Source organism: Poecilia latipinna, unplaced genomic scaffold (genome assembly GCF_001443285.1).
Source record: "Poecilia latipinna isolate Pla-1442-1.1 unplaced genomic scaffold, P_latipinna-1.0 Scaffold443, whole genome shotgun sequence".
Lineage (NCBI taxonomy): Eukaryota > Metazoa > Chordata > Actinopteri > Cyprinodontiformes > Poeciliidae > Poecilia > Poecilia latipinna.
In genome coordinates, this window is record NW_015113059.1 from 35,541 (window position 1) to 59,986 (window position 24,446).

A 24,446-nucleotide genomic window follows, 5' to 3' on the forward strand; every position below is an offset into this window, starting at 1 on the left:
GTTATTACAAGATACTCAAACACTCATACTGGGAACCAATGAGCTGTTTTCATGCATCAGCACCTTCAGTCGTCTTCTGGTTTCCATGGTGACATCAGCAGTGAAGCTAAGTAATGAATGCTCTCTGATGTGTTTCCTGCCAGCTCACCTGAAGCCTTTGATCGTGAGACGGGCCAGCTGCCTCCTCTGATTGGGCTTTGTGCAGCATCAGATAACCTGGGAGGTTCATCAGTTCATCTTTGTGAGGAAACTCTGATCCTGACGTAATGATGCAGGTTTGTTTAGCTCAGGTGAAGCACGGAGGAGGCAGAGTGAGGCAGAGTGATGAGGGGCTGCAGGATAAAACCCTGTTTTCACCAGCAGATCTGCAAAGAAGTGCAATTTACAATGAACATAGTGGGTAGCAACTAGTTACGTTTACTTAATTACATTTACTTAAGTAACTTTTTAAAAAATTTACTTTTAGGAGTATTTGTACTACACTGTACTTTTTACTTTTACTTGAGTAATTTTATTTTGAAGTATTTCTACTCTTACTTGAGTAAAATTTCTGGATTTTCTACCCACTGAATGAAAAACAAACATGTTTTTTTTGTTAAAGTACTGCTACTCTTTTTGTAGTACATTTTTTGGCTACTCTGCCCACCTCTCACAGTGACGGTGGTCATCAAAACATGACAGACCTGAACATCAAACTGGCCCTGAAGAACCTTGGTTTGACTGTTAATATTAAAACTATGATAAGCACAGAAACTACAGTTTTTTTTTTATCAGTCCATGGAGTCAGTTAGAGCTGGAACTGATAAACTCGTCCTTGATGCAGATAAAACGTCCAGATTAACACCTGACAAGAGATAAATGTCACTGAGCGTTCTCAGAGGTTTGTAGGGATGTGTGTGTGTGTGTGTGTGTGTGTGTGTGTGTGTGTATGTGTGTGTGTGTGTGTGTGTGTGTGTGTGTGTGTGTGTGTGTGTGTCTTTGTGAAAATTAGAAAAAGGAGAAAGGAAGTAAGACAAAGACAGGAAGCTGAAATAAACTGAGCTGAGAGTGTGAGACAAAAACATTCGCTTTTACCCACACACACACTCACACTAATAACAGGAGTGTGTGTGTGGGTGGGTTAACTCACAGACATGATTTCATTTCAGGACGAGCGAGCACAGCTGAAGAATAAGAATGAAGGAGAGAGAGAGGGAGAGAGAGAGAGAGAGAGAGAGAGAGAGAGAGAGAGGGAGGGAGACCTGATACAGAGAGAGGCTGATCTGAGCGCGTGCAGAAGATCGTTTCAGCAGACGGAGAAGTCAGACGGAGCAGAGCCGCCCGCAGTCAGACAGTTGGAGGACGAGGACATCTGGACAGATCCCTTCACCCAGAAGCATCAGGGAGCAGCTTCAGGTCAGAGTTCATCCTGTTTCTGTAAGCTGACCTAGCAGCAGTCATTTTCCAGCTGCAGGTGTCCTACGGCTTATCGTCTCACTTTGATTCACCAAAATGAGACGATTAAAGTATAACAGGGACCAATCAGCATGTTGGAATCCTTTTCTTCAGCAGAGAAACTGGTAAAATTGTCCAACCAGTTAAAATAAATGGTTTGTGGATCCAGAAAGCATTCCAAGTTGAGATGCAACTTGGAAAAAAACATTTAATCAAATATCAGGGGTGTTTTAGAAGTGACTAAAATGTTCACAACTTCTTATTTTAAACATTCAAGCAAAAAATGTTTCTGAATGTGCATAAATATGAAGAGTGGAAACTGTCTTAGTCAAGTAAAGTCATGTCTGTTTGTCCAGTTTAGTTTAGCTTTGCACAAAGATTTTTTAGAAAAATAATGACAGTACAAAAAGGGGAAAGATATATAGATCTCCACCCAAATAGCATAGAATAAAACATAACCTGACGATACAATCTTTCATCTGTGGATCATAAATTTATCAAATACATTAAGATAAAAATAATCAGTACACATCTATGTTACAGATATTATGAAACAAAGGTAGTTGTTCTTCAGGTGACAGAAGGCTGGCTTTGTTACCGTCTTCATGTGACTCTGAAGGTTCAGATTTCAGGTTTGATCTCTAGTTTCTACCTGTAAGGACTGGAGCTGACAGAGGTAAAGATGGTGATTGGATGAAGTTTCTTACCTTACAGATTGGCAGACAGGTGACAGCCAATCACCTTAGAGATCCAATCAACCAATCACCTTAGAGATCCAATCAACCAATCACCTTAGAGATCCAATCAACCAATCACCTTAGAGATCCAATCAACCAATCACCTTAGAGCGCTCCACACATCATTTCTGTTGGCTGTTGCTCAGTGGGAAGCGTACCCTGATAAAATTGTTAGTGTGATTGAGGTTCTCATTCCCTCCAGGTGTGAGTCTCCATGGCAACAGATATGTTTGTGCTGCTGAGCGTCTGTCTCAGTGTGAACGTGGCGATCAACATTGACACGTCGTTTCCGGTGCTGAAGGCAATCGGGAGCAAGAATCTGTTTGGATTCTCTGTTGCTCTGCATGAGGATCTGGAGACGGGGAAATACCTGTGAGTTAACGCCTAATCCACACACCTGCCCCTGTAATCTATACACCTGTCCTTCTAATCCACACACCTGCCCCTGTAATCTATACACCTGTCCTTCTAATCCACACACCTGCCCCTGTAATCTATACACCTGTCCTTCTAATCCACACACCTGCCCCTGTAATCTATACATCTGTCCTTCTAATCCACACACCTGCACCCATCTGCTCCTCTACTCTTCACAGTATCACATAATCTGCCCTTCTAATCCACAAAGCATAACATAATCTGAGTTATAATCCAGTGTCAACATCTTCTGAGTAATTAGCAAGATATACATTTTTCAGAAAGCTGCTTGAATCAGATAATTCATTCCAGGAATTTTTTTCCAAACATCTGAGGATTTGGCGTAAAGATTCGTTAGCAGACTAATATTTTCACATTTTCAGGTTGGAGCTGTGAATTTCAGCTCCTGGGTTTATGACATTCTGTTGGTTGTGTGTTTGCTCTCCTTTCCTCTGAACTTCTCAGGTGTGTCCGCATAAATGCAAACTGCCGTTCAGAAACGAGCCGTTGCTCACAGCCATGTGAAACCTCAGCTTCCTGTTCTGAGCGTTAAATAAATCTGTGGTCTGATTGGCCCTCATGCACTGAAACATGCGTGACTAGAACTCTAACAGCAGTTGTCTGGGTTCCCTGTGAATGTTTGAGATATGAAATGTTTCTCAGCAGAGTTAATGTTATTACAGCTTCATTTTGTAGAGACAAGAACCTTTTATTGAGTGGAGATATGGTTCATTAATGCACTGCAGAGTTCAGAACCCACATAACAACCATCCATCAATTCATAGCCCAACTTCCTCACTTTGTGCTGCTATTATTCATATCTGGAATCAAACCCATTCAGTGAAAGCACAGAAAATGTGTTTGTTTTTGCAGTAGAGAAGTATTTTAAAGGGGATTTTTTGTGCAAAAATTCACATTTTGGACATTTTTCATTTGAGTTTCACCTGCTCCTAAAACCAGCCAAACACTAAAAAAATCCCCACAACAGTTCTTTTGGCAATAAGTCAATGTTTTTCGGTGCCTGGAAAATGAGCTGTTTCAAAAACTTCTGGGGACTGCGTCGTTACCTAGCAACCCCAGTCATGTCTGGCCCCGTAACCCCAGTGGCGATCTGCCATATTTTGTCAGCTGGTTTAACACAGCTGTGAAAACAACCATTTTGTCCTAGTGAATTTTCAGAAACCACTTGTATTATTGTTGGTTGTGCAGGAGGCTCAACTTCTGTTTTTCAAAGATGTACAGCTGTATAAATGTGCATCTGTTTGAGTGTGAGTGTAAACATTGAGTCGGGAGTGTGGCCAGCAGCAGCTTATAGATTTAAAGTGACAGGACGCTCATTCTGAACCGACCAGAATGGTTTTGTGCAAAAACTTTAATTAAATGTGTTTCGTATAGACTGTAGACAAATCCGAACCTGTTCAAGGAAGCATAATAGGTCACTTTTAATGAATTATGTTCCTATTTGGTCTGGGTGATCAAACCAAAATAACTCAAAACTTCAACATCGTTGGTCAATATTATTTCTTACTTTCATCAGATTTTTGCTTATCAAGTCAGATAAAAATGTTCTGATGGACTTGCAGCATGTAACGCTCAAACAAATGGTATTATTTCATACTGAAGGATGGAGCAGCACCCCATCAGAACACATCCAGTATCCCCATCATCATTACCAAGAAATATCCAAATGATTCATGAAGCCAGCTGTGAGAGTTGGAGGAGTTGTTGCTCAACTACAACCGGGTCAGAACCAATCAGTCTGCGTTTCCTCAGAGGTCTGGAGCTCAGATTTCCATGCAGTCTCCGGTCTTCTGAGAGTTTCTCCTGGTTCTCCACTCCGTGCAGTTTTATCTCCCAGTTTGTGATAAGTGGTTTCCCTCTGAGGAGGCCGACTCCATCCAGCTGCTGCTGATCCGGCTCCATGAGACTCACGTGGATAACCGTCCATGATGAGGAGGCTCCATCAGATCAGAGCTGTGTGTGAATGTGCAGCACAGGGAGTCAGGTGAATGCCCTGCAGTGTTAATAATGTGTCTGAATTCTCCTGCAGCCTGAGAAAACGGCAGCAGCTCGAGCAGAAAGGGGCCCCAGGAATCAGGCAACAACTTCAGATCAGAAACGATTATATGGAGAACCCACAATGGAAAACAAAAGCTTTCTCCAGAAAATCATATGGTGCTTACGTATCCACTGTGACACTTTATTTATTGACTTTTTACATTTTTTTTTTCAAAACATGATAAGTCTAGCGACTCTTTTTCTGTTGTTGGAGACTTTTATGCAACCATAAAATGCTTCCTACACTGCAAAAACACAAATTCTTACCAAGTAATCTTGGTCTTGTTTTGTAGTGCAAATATCTGGAATAAGACAAAACCAACTTATAAGAGACTTTTCTATGTGTTAGGATCATTGTAAACAGAAAAATTCAAGGATAAAATTTCCACAAGAAAATCTCCAAATTTTTTGAGACAAAAATCTGGGAAATTTCAGAATTTCAAAAGTCAGAAATTTGCGAGATAATCTCAGAAATTTTCTGGAAAAATTTGAATTTTCTGAGTTTTAAAAGCAGAAGAACTTTGACTTTCTAAGCACAGACATTTTCAGAAATTCAACTGCTGAAACTCAGAAACTTCCATGTTTTTTTCTCCAAAATTTCTGAAATTAATTTCATAATTTCTTATTTTTTCCTACTACATTTTGACAGATAAATCTCTATTGAAAACTTAGTTGTTTTGAGCCCTTTAGTAAAAGTTCTTTGATCAAAGGTATAAATGCCTCCCTATATTATCACAGACAAACTATTCTTGTTTTCACATCTTTTGAATTAAAACCACAGAAAACAAAGTAAGTTAATGAAGAATAGGGACAACAAAATAAATATTTAGTGTATTGCCTGAAGACTAAAAGAAGAAAAATGGGAGTGGAAGTAATTTCACCAGCCGTGGGATGGAACAGGAATTTTTCTGTGGGAGTGGGATCAGGGGACAGGAGTGAGAATCCACTCAGGTGTCGCTCTGTGCTCGCCGCCGGAGCCCCGTGAATCTGACTGAGACGGTTTTACATCCGAACGCAGAGCGTAAGCTGTTCCACTGAAACTAACAGGAAAATTCAACTGCTTAGGAACCGCTGGGCAGAAGGAGGCCGGCAGTGAGACGGTTTAGGCAGAACAAAACAAATTTACACAAAAATGTTACAAATATATAAACAGAAACATAAAAACAGAACCATAAAGAACCAATTTAGACAGTTTATCTGCACAAAAAGTTGATTTGGAGGTTAGTTGGACAACAAAAATACAAAATCTTACATCTTATGTTTCGTGCAAATATCTTAGTACACTTTAAGACAAAACTAACAAGCAACTTTACAGCAAAATATATGAGCTTGTTTTAAGTCAGTAGTTCCTCAATATTGATGAAAAAGTACAAGTTCCACTGGCAGATTATTTTACACTTACAACATTGGAAAAACATCATGTTATAATCTGCCAAGAAATTTTTGACTGGAAACAATCTACCTCTTATTTCAAACAAGTCTTAAAAAACAGACCAAAATTTAGTTTTTTGACTTTGTGTTTTTGCAGAGTAAACTTTAATAAGAAGGAACATTAGGAAGTGGACAAACTTTATTTTGGGAACCTGAGCTGGTTCTGGAGGACAGTTTATCACATACAGCCTCGCTATGAGCTTAAGCAGTTGTAGATGCTGACAGGTCACATGGTACGCCCCCTCTCCCCTGTACACACAAACACACACACACACATGCACGCATATACGCAAACAGACACACACACACATATGCACACACACACTCCCCCTCCCTTTGAGCAGCTGATTGCTCCATGTTGCTCTGACTCTGAACATACGTGTCTCATCCCCTCCTGAGCTGACGCTTCCTGAAGGAGATCCTCGCGCGGCTCAACCGGAGGTCACCCAGCTGTCTGTCTCCACGGTCGCCATGGCTACCGTCTCTTTATGTCTGTTAATTGGATTGGCTGTGGGTGTAGCTCATGCACAGAGTGATGTTCCTCTGGAGGTTCAGGTGCTGCAGGTCGGAGTTTCCTCTACTCAGACTCCAAGCGGCGTGATTGGCTATCCAGCGAGTCGATGGGGTTTTATTGGTTCTTGAAAGCAGAATATAGACTCTGAGTTCTGCCAGGAGACGTCTGAAGTCCAATTTGGACTGAGGGATGTTGGAAGTCGTTGAAATTAATTTCTGGATTCTGGATTAGTTCTCCCAGAAGACATGGAGGACAATCCTGGAATCAATAACTTATCTCCTATAGATGCTTTTGCTCTTCTCTGACACTGCTGTTACTCCATCACCATGGCAACCTACCTGAGCAGAGAACAGGTTAGAGGTCACATAGAGTTAAAGTATCTGAGTGAACACAGGAAGTGGTCACACCCACAGATTTCCTGTCAGTAAGAGGCGCCACCCATCCCTCTGGCATTTAAAGACATGAATGCTGCGTCGTTTTGTCTCCATGGCGACCTCCAGTCCTCACTTTGACAGGAAGTATTGTCCAAAATTCACATTATTTACATTTTTGTACTTCCTTTTGTACAGGCAGATGCTTCTAAAAGCAGTTCAACCTTTTTTTTGTTTGTTTGTTTTTTGGCAATAAGTTAGTTTTTTGGTTTTTCCAAAATGAGCCATTTCAAAAACCTCCAGAATGCAATGCGACAAATAAGCAGGCACTGCGTCATTACCTAGCAACCCAAGTGGAGCTCCAGTACATTTGTTCAGTTGGTTTTACCGCTATATGTGCTGTACAATGTCTGCTGGAAAAGACATGTGTTTTGTTGTTGACTTATCATGTGGAAACCACTAGCTGTATTCTTGTTGGTTATGCAGGAGGCTCCAATTCTGCTTTTCAGAGATGTACGGATGTATAACTCATCTGTTTGCAGCCATTTCAACATACAAGTGAAACCGCTGAGTAAGGGGGCGTGGTCAGCAGCAGCCTATTTGCATTTAAAGTGACAAGACGGCCTAAATCAACTCATTCTGAACTGATCACACTAAAATATCATTTTCTAAGAATGATTTTGTTGAAAAGATGTAGTAAACATGTTTTGTTTACATCTTAAACCTGTCCTACGCTGTTCAAGGAAGCACAACAGGTCACCTTTAAATGAATTCCCAGCTGGATTGACTCATTGTTCCAGTGTTTCCAGTCCAGTCCAGTCAGGATGGGTCCTATCCGGTCACGCTTGACTCACACTGACCTCCAAACAGTTTGTTGTCCTCCAGCTGATTTATGTCACATGACTTCAGCTAATCAGAGGGAGACACTTGTCCTCAGTCTGTCATTGTGTTATTGGGTGTCCCGTCTGTCCTTCAGACTCCATTTATCCTGAGACTCAAAAGAAATGTGACTCAAATATAAAAACAGTCAGTTTAAGCATCGATGACCTCCATTGGGAAGCTCAGGTTGTGATTCCTGGAAACCCAGAGAACCATGACGGGTCACTGCCATCAATCAGGATGACATTTAGGATTGAAAACACTGTTCCTTTAACACCGAACATCTAACACCAGGGCTGCAACTAACAATTATTTCAGTAATTGATTAATCAATTAGTTATCTGACAGTTAATGCCCAAATTGATTAATTAATCTGATGATTAATCAATTAATCGTCGATTAATCGTCTAAATATTCCTTGTGATTAGATTTTAAAAATGTGCATATTCGTCAGATTTTTAATTTAACCACTTCATCCTTTGTATGCAACTTTAGAAATATAAAAGATGCAACTAAACAAATAATTCAATTATTTTTTAAGCAAGAAAATTTACATTTTCCAGCCTAAAATGCAACAACTACTGTTCCTTTATGTTCAAATAAACAATTAAATTATTTTTTAAATCAGAAAATACTACATTTTCTGTCTGAAAAGCGTTTTTCGTTTTTGTCTGTTCAAAATAAATAAAACAGTATTCATTTAGTTAGTGCTTGACTGTTTGTAGTACAAGATGCATCAGCAGCAAAAAAAAAACAAAACAAAAAAACAACTTGTAACATCAACATGAAAAATAAGACAGAATCAGACAACAGGTAACCCTGCCTACCTCTGTTCCTGAAAGGCTATTGGTCGGCGCTCCCAGGGAGAAGGCGGAGCCTCACGTTCCAGCCAATCGAACAGGAGGCGTGTACAGCTGCCCGGTCACGGCTAACCCATCTGAGTGCAGTAGGATAACATTCATAGATCAAAGTAAGTTCCCCCTCTTAACATGTCATCCTACTTCCTGTTTCACACTGAGGGATGTGGATGTCTTCTGAGACTCTGAAGCCTCCATTGGCCAACAGTTTGTTCATGAAAATTGGTTCCCAAATTCCCAGTTGAGTGGAGAACAGATCTTTGGGAATAAGGTGGAAGTTTGATCCTTACTGGCCTTTCTAAGCAAGAAGGAGCAAATTAAGCTGAGACCACATAAGGCCACATGACACATGACGGACACAAAGATCCTTCAGGATCTCCAAAACTTTCAGTTTTATAGCAACAAATCCTGAAAAACCATTTTGACTCGGGGATCTGAACATCCTGGTTATTCTTAGAGAAGGTTTCTGGATTTTGGAGTTCAGCCTGAAGTGAACTTTGGTTTGACACACAGCTCCCACTGCAGAGGCCTTTAAAGACTTTTATCTGCAAAACAGTGCTACAGTACACTGCAAAAGTACACTACATTAAATAAAGTCAAACCAAACCAACACACAATCTTAATTTAGTATGCATGAAATACAACAAAAATAACTTCAAAATAACTATTCATCAAGATATATGTGCTTGTTTTCGGTCAATAATTCTTGAATATAGATTACAATGTATTAGTTTTATTGTATTAGTCGGGATTTTTTTTACTTCTAAAAAGACATTTTCCTGTTTTAAGTGAAAAAAAATCTTCCAGTGGAACCAACACTTTTTTTTAATCTATAGTCAAGATCTTCTGACTTAACACAAGTTTATTTGGGTTACTGAAAAAGTTACTTTTAAATTATTTTTGTCTCATTTCAATATAAATATAAACACAATAAACTAGATGAAAAATACTAAAGATTTTATGATTTTGCAGTGTAGGTGGTAGAACAAACAAAGATGACTTGACCCAAGACGTCCTGGCAGAACATTGGACTGAAATGACATCAGCCCAGTTATTAACTGTAGTTTTAATACATCTTAAGAAAGTAACAAGATAGTTAAAACAGCTGATTAATGGTAGCTCGTCCATGACAGGTGAATCATCCCATCAGCCTGACAGCCATGACACAGGAAGAAAACAACCCATTTGAGCTGCTTGGCTCTGGACTTTCAGTTCATTAGCTGACTGATTCGTTGCCGCCTGTGATCTTATCGCCATCTTGGTGCATTATGGGTAGTCCATCAGTCATTGAGCTGTGACATCTGCTGTCTGTTTCAGAACAACACAACCACACTCCCATTATTAAGATCCTGAGTGGGGCATATTCAGGACTCACTGTAAAAATAACCCAGAGGTAAAATTTAACACAAAAATAAAAACAAATAGACTAAAGCATGACAGCTGGTGCATGACGACTGATAATGTAGATACTGTGCCACAGGTAATAGGAATACGCTGCAAAACATAAACTCTTACCAAGTAGTGTAGTCTAGTTTCTAGTACAAACATCTTTTTCCATTTGAAATAAGACAGAACTAACTTATAACTAACATGTTAGCAAGATATAGGAGAGTTTTTGTGAGTTAATAATTGATAATATTGATGAAAACGTACATTGCTCACTAGCAGATTATGTCCCTTATAACATGGGAAATTGTCTTGTTCTAAGTAAATTTGGGAACCTGACTGAACCATAAACTCATCTTTATGCCTAAATATTCTAGAATCAAATGTCCAACAGCTGAAGGTTGGTCCAACCACAGTCATCGACAGAACAATGATCCCAAACTCAAATCTTCAACAGAATGACTGATAAATGAAAGAATCAAATGGGTTACAACGACCTAGTCAAATTCCTCAATCTGAGACCTTTGTGTTTTTTTTCTAGGGGGACATGTCTCATTGGAGTACTTTATACCAGTTTTCTGTCTTTGTGCTGTTGCAGACCTGGACCCCACTGAGGACCAGCAGGAGGACATGTGGTTGGGCGTCACAGTAGCCAGTCAGGGCCGACCTGGAGGGAGGGTCTTGGTGAGACTCTGCTCTCATTGGCTGATTATTTCAACCAAACGTTCTGCTGTAATTAAATGTTTATTAACCACAAACTGAAATAATTTAACGTGAACCGTGTGTCTTGGCAGGCATGTGGGCACCGGTTCGTTAAGGTGTACCAAGGAGATAGAAAGCTAATTGGCCGGTGCTATCTCCATAGAAACGGCCCACGTCATGATGAAGAGCCGCTAAACTGGGAGCAAATACAGCAGAACTGCGAGTAGGTCACATGACTCCATGTTTAGTATGTGGGAGAGGCTACACTTACCTGTTGTACCTGTGTGTGTGTGTTTAGTTACAGGAAGGATCACACTGGTGAGGGCATGTGTACTTTTGGAATCTCCGCCTTCATCACGCACACCGACGCCATCTTTGGCTCACCTGGGAGCTACAGTTGGCGGGGTACCTGTTCTGTTCAGTCCCGCCCCTCTATGATGTCACCATCACATGTCTGGTTACTTCCTCACCTCCAGGTTTCCAAGTCCACAACCATTCAGACCCACTGATATATAGCTAGTGATATGAACCTGCAGGCGCCATTATTATACACTGAGTCATGTCCACAAAACAAGAGTTGGACTCCCTCCAGGTTGCCCTTTGTCGCTGATTTGGTTCGTGAACACAGCCAAGGTGTTGAGGGTAACCGTTCTGGTGGCCTTCTGGGTCTCTGCGTTTTGCAAACGATGTGGTTCTGTTGGCTTCATCAGACCGTGATCTGGACCATTTCCCAGTTGAGTGTGAAGCAGCTGGAATAAGAATCAGCACCTCCAAGTTGGAGATAACGGTCTTAAGCTGTTTAAGTTTTATAGAAACTAAATTGGTTTGTCTTAATGTGGTCCCAACTCAGATACATTGAAGTTTAAATCAGAGGCATGTACAGATATAGAGGATGTGTTCTGGTCTCTGCAGAACTTTGAAGTAATTTTTCAAATGAGAATAAATAAAATTCCTTTCTTGTTTCATGCATTTCTTTTCTCCAGTGTTATTGACTTTTTATGTGTGTGTTCCAGGAAATGTTTATGCCTTCTGGATGGACCCGAACAATGACCTTATTTCGACAAAGAACTCCTTTGACTACAAGAACTCAAGTTATAGGAATATTTATTTAGGTGAGCTATCTGTTTCAGTGATTCTTCTCCTGAGAATCTGATCTGAGCTTCCTTCCTTCTCAACATGTCATCTTCTCTGAGGAGCATCAGGGAAGCTCAGAAGATGCCTGAGAATCTTCAGTCTTTCTGGCGAATCGGTGATCTGTGATGTTTATGCTAATGATAGCCAGTTAAACACATCAAACTGCAGCTGCTCTCATTTTGAAATTAAAGAAGCATCTTAAAAACTAAACTGTGTTCCTGCAGGATACTCGGTCACTCAGGCTCTTCACCTTCTCTCTGCAGAGAGTCAAACCATCGTAGCAGGTGAAGCCAACCTTCATTCCTCATCAGCTCCTGGGGTCTGTTGATGTTCTGACCAATGTGTTGATGTGTTTGTGAACAGGGGCTCCCAGGGACAATAAAATGGACGCCCGTGGTTCTGTGATGCTGGCAGTCAAGCGGTCCAAAGATCTGGTGATTCAGCAGACTCTACGAGGTCAGCAGGTTGGCTCATACTTTGGTAACGTCGTGGTAGCTGTAGACCTGAACAGCGATGGGTGAGAAATCATTTTGATACAGCAATGACAGATGCAGAACCCGCATTCTGATCTGGTTGATGAAAAGTGCTTCACTTCCTGTTTGGTTTTTTGGCCTGCAGGTGGAATGACCTGCTGGTGGGCGCTCCTTTTTACTTCAACCGCCAGCAGGAGGTGGGCGGGGCAGTTTATGTTTACATGAACGCAGGAGGGAGGTTCCACTCTGAACCCACTGTGGTTCTGATGGGTTCAGTTGGATCTGCTTTTGGAATGGCTGTTGCTGCAGCAGGGGACCTCAACCAAGATGGCTACCAGGGTGAGGCAGCAGCACAATGCTGACGTCTAATAATCAGTAATCAGTCGGGGTGATGTGATGTTGTGTTTCAGACTTTGCAGTGGGAGCTCCTTTTCACGATACTGGATGTGTGATGATCTGGACTGGGAGCAAAGAGGGAATCTCTGCAAAACCGAGTCAGGTATCAAACAAACAATGCTCTCCACGGGCAACTCCAACTCCACTTATCTCCATCTAGAGGAGATAAGAGGAGCTTGAGCTGAGTATGGAGGTTTTACCTCAATCCCAAACCAGTCAGGTGACTTCCTTTATCCCCTGAACCAGATTATGATTACAAGCATATGGGTACATGCCAAAAAGAAAGTCAGACCCCAGGATTATATCAATACTGAAACCCTTCCACTAAATTAAGTTAGTAATTCAACCACCTCACCTGTTAGCCTTCACCTGTCCCCCTCAGATGATCGAAGGACGTTCTGTAGCTCCTGGGTTCAGGACTTTCGGGTATTCCCTGGCTGCCGGTGTGGATGTTGATGGAAACCACTACCCAGACCTGCTGGTCGGCTCTCTGGATGATTCGGTCGCCCTCCTCAGGTACTGAAGGAGAGCTTCTCTAACCAGAGCTTTACCTGCTTGAGCTGAAGGTCTTAATTTTCTGCTGGTTCCTCAGATCTCGCCCTGTCATCCAGCTGAACACCACGTTAAGAGTTTCTCCAGGTGTGGTCGCCCGAAATAAGACCGAGTGAGAATCAGAGGAAACTGTTCAAGTTTGCCTTCATCGTTATTATTGTGATAATTATCATTAACAAGGTCTGTCTCTCAGTATCAAGGTGGAGGTGTGCTTCTTCTTCAAGTTCAACGCTGGAGAAAACATCAGCAGCATCTGTGAGTTTGCAGTTTATTTGTGTTGAGCAATATGAAGGTTTTAAAAAAATAGAACCATATGCTGAAACAATCATTTGTGATTTATTGATTGTTGAAATAATAATTGACTAATTTAGTTAAAGTTAATAAAAAGAAAATTTGCTAAAACAACAGCATACTCGGAAAAGTATTTAATTTAAAACTGTACAAAACATATATACATTTTGCATTTAAGATAAAAAACCTTGTCTGTAAATTTGTTCTACTCACCAAAATGTTTATTTATAATTTAGAAAATTAACTGAATTGTTTGTTTGCATTTTTTAATTTATTTCTAATATTGCATAAAAAGACTTATGTGGTACAAATTAAAAATCTGCAGAATGTATAAAATTTCTGTGATTAACTGGTTAATTTTCAGTTATCCATTGATTATTTTTTGTAACTTTCACTTAATTACTGCGTTGACAGTGTTGTTCTTTCAGCAAATGTTTTTTTTAGTCTTAATACTCCAATTAATTGATTTCTAAATTAGTTGACAATTATTTCAATCCTTGATTAATCGTGATTGACCTGATTAATCGTTTCATCCCTAATTAAAATGTTGAGGAAATGAGGAAAATCAAGTAAATCTAATTAGTTAAAATTGTGAAGCTTAAGTGGTAAACCTCAAAAATTCACCAGAATGTGTAATCATCCAAATAATAAATAGAATAATCGATTACTAAAATGATAGTTGGAAAGGTAGACAGCTATATAATTCAGTCTTTCTTGTGATCCTCAATCCCAAAGTTTCTCTATTTCCTGTAAATGTTGTGAATGAGACTTTGAGATGCATTGGTTTGCAGGTTCCTGAGACTTCCTCTGTGCTTTTCCAGAGGCGGTCGTTCTCCTGCTGCTGTTTCACCTGGATGCTTCTGGCTTCAAGGTCAAACTCAGCAGGTCCGACTGACCCTCACCGCCACGTTGGTGGAGTCGAACTGGAGCGTCTCCTGCAGCTGGAGATGCAACAAGCTCAGTTACACTGCTTACTGACAGCTGCTTCCTGCGCATGTTGCTAATCAACCCCCGCTGTTAATCAGCATATCTGATGAGCTGCATGTCCTCATTGTGTTAATTTGTCCAATCTGAGGGAAGGTCACCCTGTTGCTATGACAACACCTGCACCGCCCACACGGCAGATGACATCATGGCGTGTCCTTGAGTGTCCCGGTGTTTCTGTGGATGATAAATCGCATTAAACAAACGGATATTATTCCATCTGACACACACACACACACACACACACACTCCCTCCGCTGAGGTCTGTGAGAGTGTGTGCGCGCTGTCGTTAATCCGACCAATCAGAGTCAAGGTGACCCCTTTCATGAGGTGAATAAACCGGTTGTAGATGAGGTGGAGTGATCATCATCTGAGAGTAAAACTGTCACCTCATGCACATTTTGTTTAAAGTCTAATCATTTTTAATATTCTTGCTTCATCTTGATTTCCTGAAGTTCCTCATCTGAAGTTTTGGGTTAGTTAATCTGATTTAGATGGAATAAACAGTGTAATTCTGAGACTAATTAGATTATTAGACACTTTGTCACATGAAGATCAGGAAAATGTTCTGGACTTAACTTCCCCTGGCTGTCTCAGTGAGAAACAGCCTCTAAATATTCCCAGTAGTATTAGACCTGACAAATCACATAAACTTCTTCAGGCCAAGGCAGAAACACACCAAACATCTGGGACAGTTGGTTGGGTTTGTTACCAAGTGTTGTTCTTTTTAGGATTTGATCCCAGCATGTTGGCTTCTGTTTTGTCCTTCTGAGTGAGATTTCATCTGTGTTGCTGTCACCTTAGCCTGCTCTGTCGTCCTGGAAAACCCAAAGTTTATGAAGCGATTAATCAGTTACTGAAATAATCAGCAACTAATTTAGTAATCCTTAATGAACACAATAAACATGCCAGTAGCTGAAAGAACAATATACTCACAAAAGTAATTAAGCCAAAACTGTACAAACAACATACATGTTCTACATGTAAGAAAAAGAAAGGCGTGGTTGTAAATATGTTCGACCCAGCACTACTCAACTGGCCTAGTTTAAGCTTCACTGGGTTCAAATTCTGTAAAAGAAAAAAAAACTTTTAAGCACCATTTAAAATGCAATTTTTAATCAAAGCAAAAGACGTGTACACTGGACTGATGTAATGTCAGGCAGACAGGGCAGAGCATTTCACATGTTGATGGTTAAAGGATTTTTCAGCTGCACATGCAGCCTTTACTATAAAAGATCAAGTGTACCCAAAAGAAATGCTATTTCATTGCATTTTATTTCATGAAATATTTTTCAAAAGAAACTGAATTACTTGTTTTTTTGCATCTTCTAATGTATTTATGATATTGGATAAAAAGGCTTAAGTAGTTAAATTAAAAAAATGCAGAATGTGACAATTTTTTCTAATGTCCACAAACTTGAAGTCTTGTTTTAAGTTGTAACTTTAGTTGTTTTCAGTTTTGTTGTTTTTTTCTCACAGCTGTCAACTTTACTGTGACTGGTGACGTCACCAGTCTCTCGCCCCGCCTCCGTTTCCATGACAGCAGACAGAGCGTGTACTCCAGCATCCAGTCAGTAGGGAATGGAAAGTGTAAAACCCTGAAAGCCGGACTGCTGGTGAGATATGCGCCACCTGCAGGCACCTGAGCTCATCACACATGAAAATATGAACCGTGAAAACACCTTATGATCTTTAACTGAGCTAACTGAAGGGTCTGTAATCAGTTAATCGCAATGAATCATATTTTAATATATAAATGACATCAACAAAATGAGGAACTTTTTCAATTCAAAAACCCTTTTTGTTGCTAAATTATTGAATAAATAAACATATGAGTTCACAAAGACATTTTGTTGGTTTCTATTTAGGTTATAGAAACCAACAGATTCATATGAGAGCTATTATACCATTCAGCTTTTAAGTGCTGATCATTTGAAAAAATCCAGTAGAAAAGTAGACCGTGGATGCTGACGTTGGGGACATCTGTGCTGCTACACATTTAGCATCGCGTTGCTATTTTAGGCTCCGCTGGTATGCTAACTGCGTTTAGCGCAATATTCACACACCGATAATCTTGCCCAGCGTCACATCAGATCGTTTCTTAAAGCAAAAATGAACCCCAGTGAATCAAGAGAAGCGGCTTTGTCTCTATCGATGTTGTTTCCGGACGTTGCTTGTGCATCAGATTTACGGCCGTAGCAGAAACACGATACAGAGGTTCCAGCTCGAGATGTTTGCGTGGATAAAAGAAATTGCGATTAACTGCGTTGAAATGTTTAACAACTTAATATCTATGTAATTAATTAATCAAAGTTAACATGTCAAAGTTCCTAGTTGTAGCTAAATGCTGCTTCTTCAATCAATCAGAGCTTTTTTTTATCTGCTTCTGCCTGGAGTTCTGGCACTTGCGTTTGATATCTGTGAAATTCTGACTACAATTAAGTGAGAGGAAGTTCTGCTGGTAGAGATAAGTCCAATAGATTGCGACAAACGTCGCTGTGATGTGTTAATCAGTCTGCTGGTGACAGAGTCCACATTCTTGTTCTCCAGAGTTTAAACAAAAACAAAAAGCTGTTAGAAACTCTGATCCTATTTTTTAAGTGGTTGGTTGATGCTGGACTTTAAGGAGATATAGTTTGCTTTCTGACTACTTTACTTCCACATCTTTATCAGCTGGAAAACCTGACCCATGTTCTGGTAAACTAAATAAAATGTTCTATTTATCTGTGTTCTGCAGAGTACCATCCAAAACGTGGTGGAGCCTCTGGTGTTCTCCCTGAACGTCTCTCTAAATGAGAAACTTCCCAACAGAAGCAATGTTGTTCAGAATCTGAAGCGCTTCCCCATCCTAAGCCCGACACCTCCACTCATCAAAACCCTGGTCAGATCCGGTTGCTTTCAGAGAAATAACTATCTTTTGAAACACTGTTTGATTTTTGCTTTTCTTCATCATTCAGATTCACATCGAGAAGGCCTGTGGGTCTGATAACATCTGTCAAAGTAACCTTCAGATGGTGGCTCGGTTCACAGATGAGGACCACAAACCCTTCTCCATGTGAGTGACACAGCTGATTGGATCATGTCAGAATATTGATCTGATCAGAACTGGTTACCATTGAGACAAATACAGGTGGGGTAAAGATGAAGAAGTTATGACAACCACCAGCTAGAGTCCGTCCTGCAACCAGGACCTAAAAACTCCTCCAGCCACATCAGGTTCTTGATGTTCTGTTGTTGATCCGTTTGTTTCCAGGCAGGATGGCAACCAACTGCTGAACTACAACAGCAGCATCAGGAGGTTATTTCTGGAGGTCAACGTCAGCAACACGGCGTCACCAGGTCGACTGGCAGAGGATGCCCACAACACTGTCCTCAACATCAGCGTCCCGGCATCGCTTGTTTACTCTGGAGTCCAACAAAAGGCAATGAAGATGAGATTTTTAATTCCAATTAACAATGGATTTACACCAGTCCTGTTTAGTCTGCATTAATCCAACTCCAGCTCATTTGCCCAGAAAGTCTTGAATGTGTGATCAAACCTAGATATCAGTTAGGTCGAAGTGAACTTTGACGCGATTCGAACGGCAAAAGGAGAGGACACCAATCCAAAAGTAGGGAGCAGAATATAGCACAGGGCATTATGGGTAAATACAACCAAAACAAACATGCATCTAGCGCTAGCTGGAGAAATATCTCAAGGTTTTTTACCAGTCAAAAGAGAAATTGTACAACCGCTTAAATCTGACACCACTCCATTTTTAATATCATGTGAAGAAGGAAGTTACTCTCGTGTCTTTTAGGAGGTGTTTGTGTCTTTTCCTTAATTTGGTTTTAATTCATCACCACTACAGGAACAGGCACCACGTGAAAGTGTACCGCAGCAGCTGAAAATGTTATGAATGTTGCCACTTTGATCCCTAATCGAACCAAGTATACCAAAGTATCAGGGCTGAAAAGTCCCTGAATCTTCCATTACAATAGAAGGAATGGGTTTGGTTTGACTCCTAAAGAGAGTTCTGTCACTAAAAAGTTGATTTCCAAATTAATCTTGAGTTCATTGGGTATTAATCTGATCAGTCACACTCAGAACATTTCTTGGACACTTCAGCACTGGAATTTAGTTGCCTACCGTTTTAGTCCCAGTGAGAAACCACAGGAGACTTGAGTGAACCCTGAAGGATCTGGGTCTTTATTTTTTTGTTGTGTTTCTGTTTGTTTCAGGGGGGCAGCTCAGGAGCCATTGAGTGTTCTGTTGAAGGGGCCACTCTTCTCTGTCAGCTGGGGAATCCCTTCAGAAGCAACCAGAAGGTAAATACCCGTTCCTGCATGTGGCGTTCCAGCTGTAGCATCACAGTCTGTCTGTACTCTCTGCTCCTGTGTTCCAGATTGAGATGTTCATTAAATTTGAGCCATCTGCAATCGCTTTGGACACCAAGGAAATCCAGTCTCAGCTGGTCCTGTCCACGTAGGGCATCCACTCACACGTCTCGGTCTGAGTTTGTACCACCGGATGCTGATGTGTGTCTCTGTGTCTTCAGGCTCAGCAACCAGTCAGACCTGTCTCCAGTCTTCGTCTCCTTGCTGGTGGAGTATTCCCTGCAGGCGACTCTCACTCTGTAAGAACTGATTCAGTTTACTGATGAACAGCTGGTAGGAAAGCAGGCACCATTCTGCTTTCAGTAGGTTGACACAATGTTGCTTCATGAGTAAAAAACAAACCTCACTAAAGGTTAGTGATAGGGTGCCATCTAGTGGCCATAAACTTAACAGGTGAATTATTTCTGACTTTTATTGGATCATAGAGTAGCAGGTTTTGTTCTGTTGGATCAAACTAAATAATAAAGTAGTTTAATTGAAGCTGTCCTCTGATTGACTGTTTCCTGTTAGAATCAAACCGGGTTCAGTCTTCTTCGGTGGTCATGTGGTTGGTGAGCGCGCCATGAAGAGCACGGAGGACGTGGGCAGTCCGGTGGTCTTCACCTTTCAGGTTTGTTTGGATGATCTGGACTGCTCCAAACCAGAGACAGGACAGGTGTAACCAGGTGTTCCCCAACAGGTTCACGTCCAGGGGAAGCCTCTAGGTCACCTTGGCGACCTGGAGGTCGAGTTCGATTGGCCAAAGGAGGTGGCGAACGGAAAGTGGCTGTTGTACCTGACAGAGATCAGCTTGGAAGGCACCTCGAATCGTCAGTGCACACACGGCGACATCATCAACCCTTTGAAGCTTGTGGTAACCACCGCAACACCTGTCCCAGACACTGTTTTCAAAATAACAGTCAGAATAAATGCTTGATGTATGCATTTGTTTGTTCAGATGTCCGATGATGAGAGGATGATGAGGAAGAGTCTGGGGATGAAGGGAGAGGAGGAAAGGAAACAAGAGAAAACACTCCCAGTCCTCAGCATGCAAAGACAGAGAAAGACCTTTAAACTGGTAAAGACATGACAACGGACATGTCCACAAAGTGAAGGTTTCCACTTTGACATATTGAACATTGTAGCTCCAGCTAAAAAGCCAGACTTCTGGAAAAGTGGTTAGCACTGAAGGTTAAACAGAGAGAACCTTCTGATGGAGGTCAATGGTTTAACTGGTTCAGGTCGATGGAGTCCAAAAGAAAAGTGATCATCCTAATGTGTTGCAGAACTGCAGCAGCGGGGCCAGGTGTGTGAAGTTCTCATGTCCTCTGCTCAACATGAACAACTCTGCAACTCTGACGGTGAAGAGCCGGCTGTGGAACTCCACCATGATTGAGGTACCGTCACCCAGAACGGTGATCATCTGTCAGGTTCCACCGCTAGTTAAAATGTTAGTAGCGCTAACCATAAATCCTGCTAATGCTAAAGTGCTACATGGTATTTAGTGGAAGCTAATGCTAATGAGTTCTAAATAAACACTTATAACTTGCATATATTGTTATAGCTTGTTCTCTATTGTTTTTTATTTTCTTCCTTTATGTTTCTTGCTTGAAATAAAGGTAATGGAGAAAAAAGAGAGTGAACATGAGGAGAAGAAATTGTGTAAACAGGCTTCACTTATTTCAAAATAAAAGCATGAATATAAATGTCTAACTAGTTGAAGAAATCTTAACCAAAGATTTAGCCATTTGTTTTATGTACAAGTTTTTTCATGACGCATTTCCTTGCTAGTACTGTTATCACTCGCAACGTCATCCCCAAATCAAAATTGTAATTCTATATTATACATAATTCATCAATTATATGTAATATACATGTATATTTTCTGTCATGAATAAAGTTATATTTAGTACTTCCATTATTTAATATTCTATTACTCAATAAAAAAAAGATCTTGAACTGTATTCAACTTGAAAGTTCACAAAACAGCAAAATAAATTAATGCTTTAGAATTTATCCAGCGAAATTTAGTGGAGGATAAATGAAAGTTTGCTAAATGAAAAATTAGCAGATTAGAATAAGTGTGCCCACCACTGGTTCTGAGCAACACTCGCCAGCTTCAACAGTTCAGCCAGAGTCATGGTCACTTCCTGTCCAATCCATACCAAACCCTAAACACAAACGAATAAATAAAATGGTTGACTAAAGAATATTAGCATGTGAACTGTAGATGTGAGCTTCATTGTGCTGCAGTGCACTCTAGTGGCCACTGAGTAGAAAGCCTCCCGTTGTGTTTCAGGACTACAGAGATGCTAGCAGTGTGTTGGTTCAAGGCCAGGCCACTTTGAAGTTGAAGACCACGAAGAGCACCATCACCATGAAGTCGTCCCCCTCACTGGTAACACCCTGCTGCTCCCATCCCGGCCTGATGGCCTGCTGCAGCCTCCCTGAGTCTCTGCTTCCTGTCTGCAGATCGAGGTCAACATTTACCCAGAGTTTGAGCTGCAGCTGAACTCTGGCGCCCCCTGGTGGATCATAGTGGTGTCAGTCCTGGCTGGAGTTCTGCTACTGGCTCTGATCTGCGTTCTGCTCTGGAAGGTTTGTGAAGCCCGACGCTGGTTTTCAGGATCCACCACATGAGACATTCTCATCATCTCATCCCCATGGCGTCGCTCACCCCGGTTGGTAAATTGTTATGTTGCCCCCTGCTGTTCAGTGTGGCTTCTTCAAGAGAGCCAGCACCAGGGAGATGTACGAGGCCAAGACCCAAAGGGCCTGCATGAAGAGCCAACCGTCTGACATGGACAAGCTGACCGAGGAGCTCTGAGGCCAGGCAGGCTGCTGCAGGAGAGCCCTGCTGTAAGGACCACTGACCGGATGCTTACTGACTGCTTACTGACTGCACTGGTTACTGCAGGAGAGCCCTGCTGTAAGGACCACTGGCCGACTGCTTACTGACTGCTAACGGTCTGGTTATTGACTGCTACAAGACAGCCCTGCTTAAAGGACCAACAACTGTTTGCTGCCTGCTTACATTGTGTTTACTGGCTGATTACTGACTGCACAAGCTGCTGCAGGTGGTTCCTATTGCAAGGACCACAGCCCGACTGTTTACCACTTACTGACTGCTGCAAGAAAGCTCTGCTTTAAGGAACACTGAACAACTTACTTTGTGCTTACAATCTGGTTACTGCCTGCTTACAGACTGTACAGATAGTTGCAAGGACGTGGCTTTGTGGTGCTTACTGCCTGCTTTATAGATGGGTTAGTACCGCTTGCTAATTAAGGACTAACTTCTGTCTTCCTAGTTTTATGAATGTCTCTTTCTTTATAATTTATACTTTATCAAATTTAGCAGCCATGTTTTGGTTAGTATCTGTCTGCAGATAAGGCCACGCCCATCATTAGACGTTTTTAACCAATCAGAGAATATGTTCACCATAAAGCTTAAGACATTTCAGGCTGTCTGGTCTCTGATTCTCACACCTGCTGCACATTTACCTGCCTTAATCCTGACCCATTCACCTGTCCGCCTACTTACCTGTTCACCAGTCAGTCTGCTCACCTGTCCGCTGTGGTTGAGTGGAAACAATGTTTTTTTTTTTTTTCTGCAGTGTCAGTTCTTTGTGCATCCTGAGGCGTGGCAGACGGCGGTGCTCCAGCAGAGAAGGATTATGGGTAACACCGAGCAGCATGTCGATGATGATGGTTTCCTGATCCAGGAACAAGTGACTTCGACCCAGAACCAGAAGATCCAGAAACACTGGGTCACCATTTGGACTGAAAGCCACTGAGACCTCTGGTATCCATGGAAACGGATCTTATACCAAACTGAACCAATCCGGACCAAATCTGATCAACACTGCCAGGCTGCTGCCACTCGCTTCACCTGTTTACCCTGAGTTCACTCAGAGGTGGAGCTGCAAACTCAAAGATTTTTTTATTGGTACAATTTTTATTGATCCGTGTCTGATTGGCCCTCAGCCATTGGAAAGAATCAACTGATCCAGCAAGGTTTTAATTTGAAGGGCTATGTTCTAAATATTGGAATGCTCCTTTAAGGACCAGATGTTGCTGCAGGGTCAGCATTTCTGTCCATGCTGCCTTCATGACTCGTCTGTAAATTCGTCCTGCTGCCTTCAGGTGCTCCGTGGTCCAGTGTTGTTCGTGCTGTAGACATGGATGTACAATTTTGTAATTTCTGACAGCCCCTGAAAGCAGCTCTAGTCTGTGTGAGTTAGCATTCCCTGCAGTGTCAATGGATGTTTTGTCTGTATGCTGATGATATTAAAGTATTTTTTTACTATTCACTGGTTTATTGTGATGCTCCTAAAGAGAATGTGGTGCTGTGATGATGTTCTGTTTGTCAGTTCTCAAAGCCACCAGAAGACTTCTGACTGGTCTTGGATCTCCGTCTCGGACTTGATCCATCAGCAGCAGATACTTTAAGTCCTGAAAGACAGAAGGTAAAGCTCATAAAACAAACTTTTTTTAGTCCAGAACATCCCAAAGGTGCTTGACTGGATCATCTTGATGCTGTGGACCAGATCAAAAGTCTATCACACCGGAGAAGACTAGTAGCTGCTATATACTGATTATGATTCACCCTCATTTTTTGGGGGATGTTCTGCCTCTTTCCAGGAGCTTCAGCTTCTCAGCCAAGAAAAGTAAGACAGTAGTAACTAATGCAGTGATATGTTCATAGATTGGATGCGTCTGAGCTTAGAAATGATTCAGGGCTATAGAAAACAACTTTTTCTCAAGTTAATTTAGCCAAGTATCATTCCTTCGATTACTTGCCTTAAGATGGAATCATTTCACCTCTAAATGTGATGCAAGAGTTACCAAACATAACCAAAGGTTAAAGGTTAAAATGTTCCAATATCTTCTGTTTATTAATTTATTGTTTGAGATTTGGATGTTCAGCTTCCTGATTTCAGGGATAATGAGTCAAAACTATTGATCTTTGGAGATAAACAGTTTTACTGGATTGTGATCTCTCCAGAAACTCAGGACACAACAGAAGGAGGTTCAAACTTTTCTGGCACAGATGTTTTCACTAGCTGCGTTTCTGTTGGAAATCTGCACAAGACATTTCAGGCTAATTAAGAAACGCAATTAAAATCCCACATGAAGTTTGTTCAAATCATAAGTCATAAAAAAACATGCAACACCATCATCCCGTCTCATTGTTTTGATGTCAGAATCATGAGTTTTTGGCATCGTTACACTCCCACTCATTAGCAGAGCTTGACTTGAGGAAGTTTAGCAATTTAATTCAAGTGTGTAGAACAAGAGAGACATGTAAAAGGACCCTGGCCCTGGAGGACTAGAGTTTGAGTCCACTCTCTCCTAATTAAATTTTTAACACCAGACTGTATTTTCACTGCAGCTTCCCTTTTCTGATGCTTCCTCAGCTGGACTTCAGTTCTGATGCTAAGAAGCAGAAATGCAATCAGATAATGATTATGTCA

General features: G+C 41.2%; 1 protein-coding gene across 4 annotated transcripts; it reads left to right on the top strand.

The window, feature by feature from the left end:
- The first annotated feature begins 1,121 nt into the window (after window positions 1–1,121).
- Window positions 1,122–23,280, top strand: LOC106951145 (integrin alpha-3-like). Of its 4 annotated transcripts, XM_015038490.1 has the most exons (29): window positions 1,124–1,395; window positions 2,374–2,543; window positions 8,684–8,811; window positions 10,683–10,768; window positions 10,879–11,009; window positions 11,085–11,191; window positions 11,800–11,898; window positions 12,145–12,204; window positions 12,284–12,437; window positions 12,539–12,732; window positions 12,804–12,892; window positions 13,172–13,305; window positions 13,382–13,453; window positions 13,535–13,596; window positions 16,096–16,232; window positions 17,354–17,497; window positions 17,574–17,671; window positions 17,870–18,038; window positions 18,838–18,924; window positions 19,002–19,081; window positions 19,155–19,232; window positions 19,504–19,603; window positions 19,673–19,846; window positions 19,931–20,050; window positions 20,259–20,369; window positions 21,272–21,370; window positions 21,445–21,570; window positions 21,689–21,831; window positions 22,587–22,675. In XM_015038490.1, exons 2-28 carry the CDS (start codon window positions 2,386–2,388, stop codon window positions 21,797–21,799), a joined length of 3,108 nt encoding a protein of 1,035 aa, XP_014893976.1. In that variant the 5' UTR covers window positions 1,124–1,395; window positions 2,374–2,385; the 3' UTR covers window positions 21,800–21,831; window positions 22,587–22,675. The 4 variants fall into 4 exon arrangements, with proteins under 4 accessions (XP_014893974.1, XP_014893976.1, XP_014893977.1 ...); XM_015038488.1 differs by lacking the exon at window positions 21,689–21,831 and having other exon boundaries at window positions 1,122–1,395; window positions 22,587–23,280; XM_015038491.1 differs by lacking the exons at window positions 1,124–1,395; window positions 2,374–2,543; window positions 8,684–8,811; ... (1 more) ...; window positions 10,879–11,009; window positions 21,689–21,831 and having other exon boundaries at window positions 11,143–11,202; window positions 22,587–23,280.
- The last annotated feature ends 1,166 nt before the right edge of the window (window positions 23,281–24,446 follow it).

What these genes read in the sequence shown, in the direction of transcription:
- LOC106951145 (XM_015038488.1), top strand. Translation starts at nt 2,386, where the DNA reads ATGGCAACAGATATGTTTGTGCTGCTGAGCGTCTGTCTCAGTGTGAAC. An exon ending in TTATAGGAATATTTATTTAG is followed by an intron (nt 11,899 to 12,144) that starts GTGAGCTATCTG and finishes GTGTTCCTGCAG; the next exon opens with GATACTCGGTCACTCAGGCT. An exon ending in AGAAAACATCAGCAGCATCT is followed by an intron (nt 13,597 to 16,095) that starts GTGAGTTTGCAG and finishes TTTTTCTCACAG; the next exon opens with CTGTCAACTTTACTGTGACT.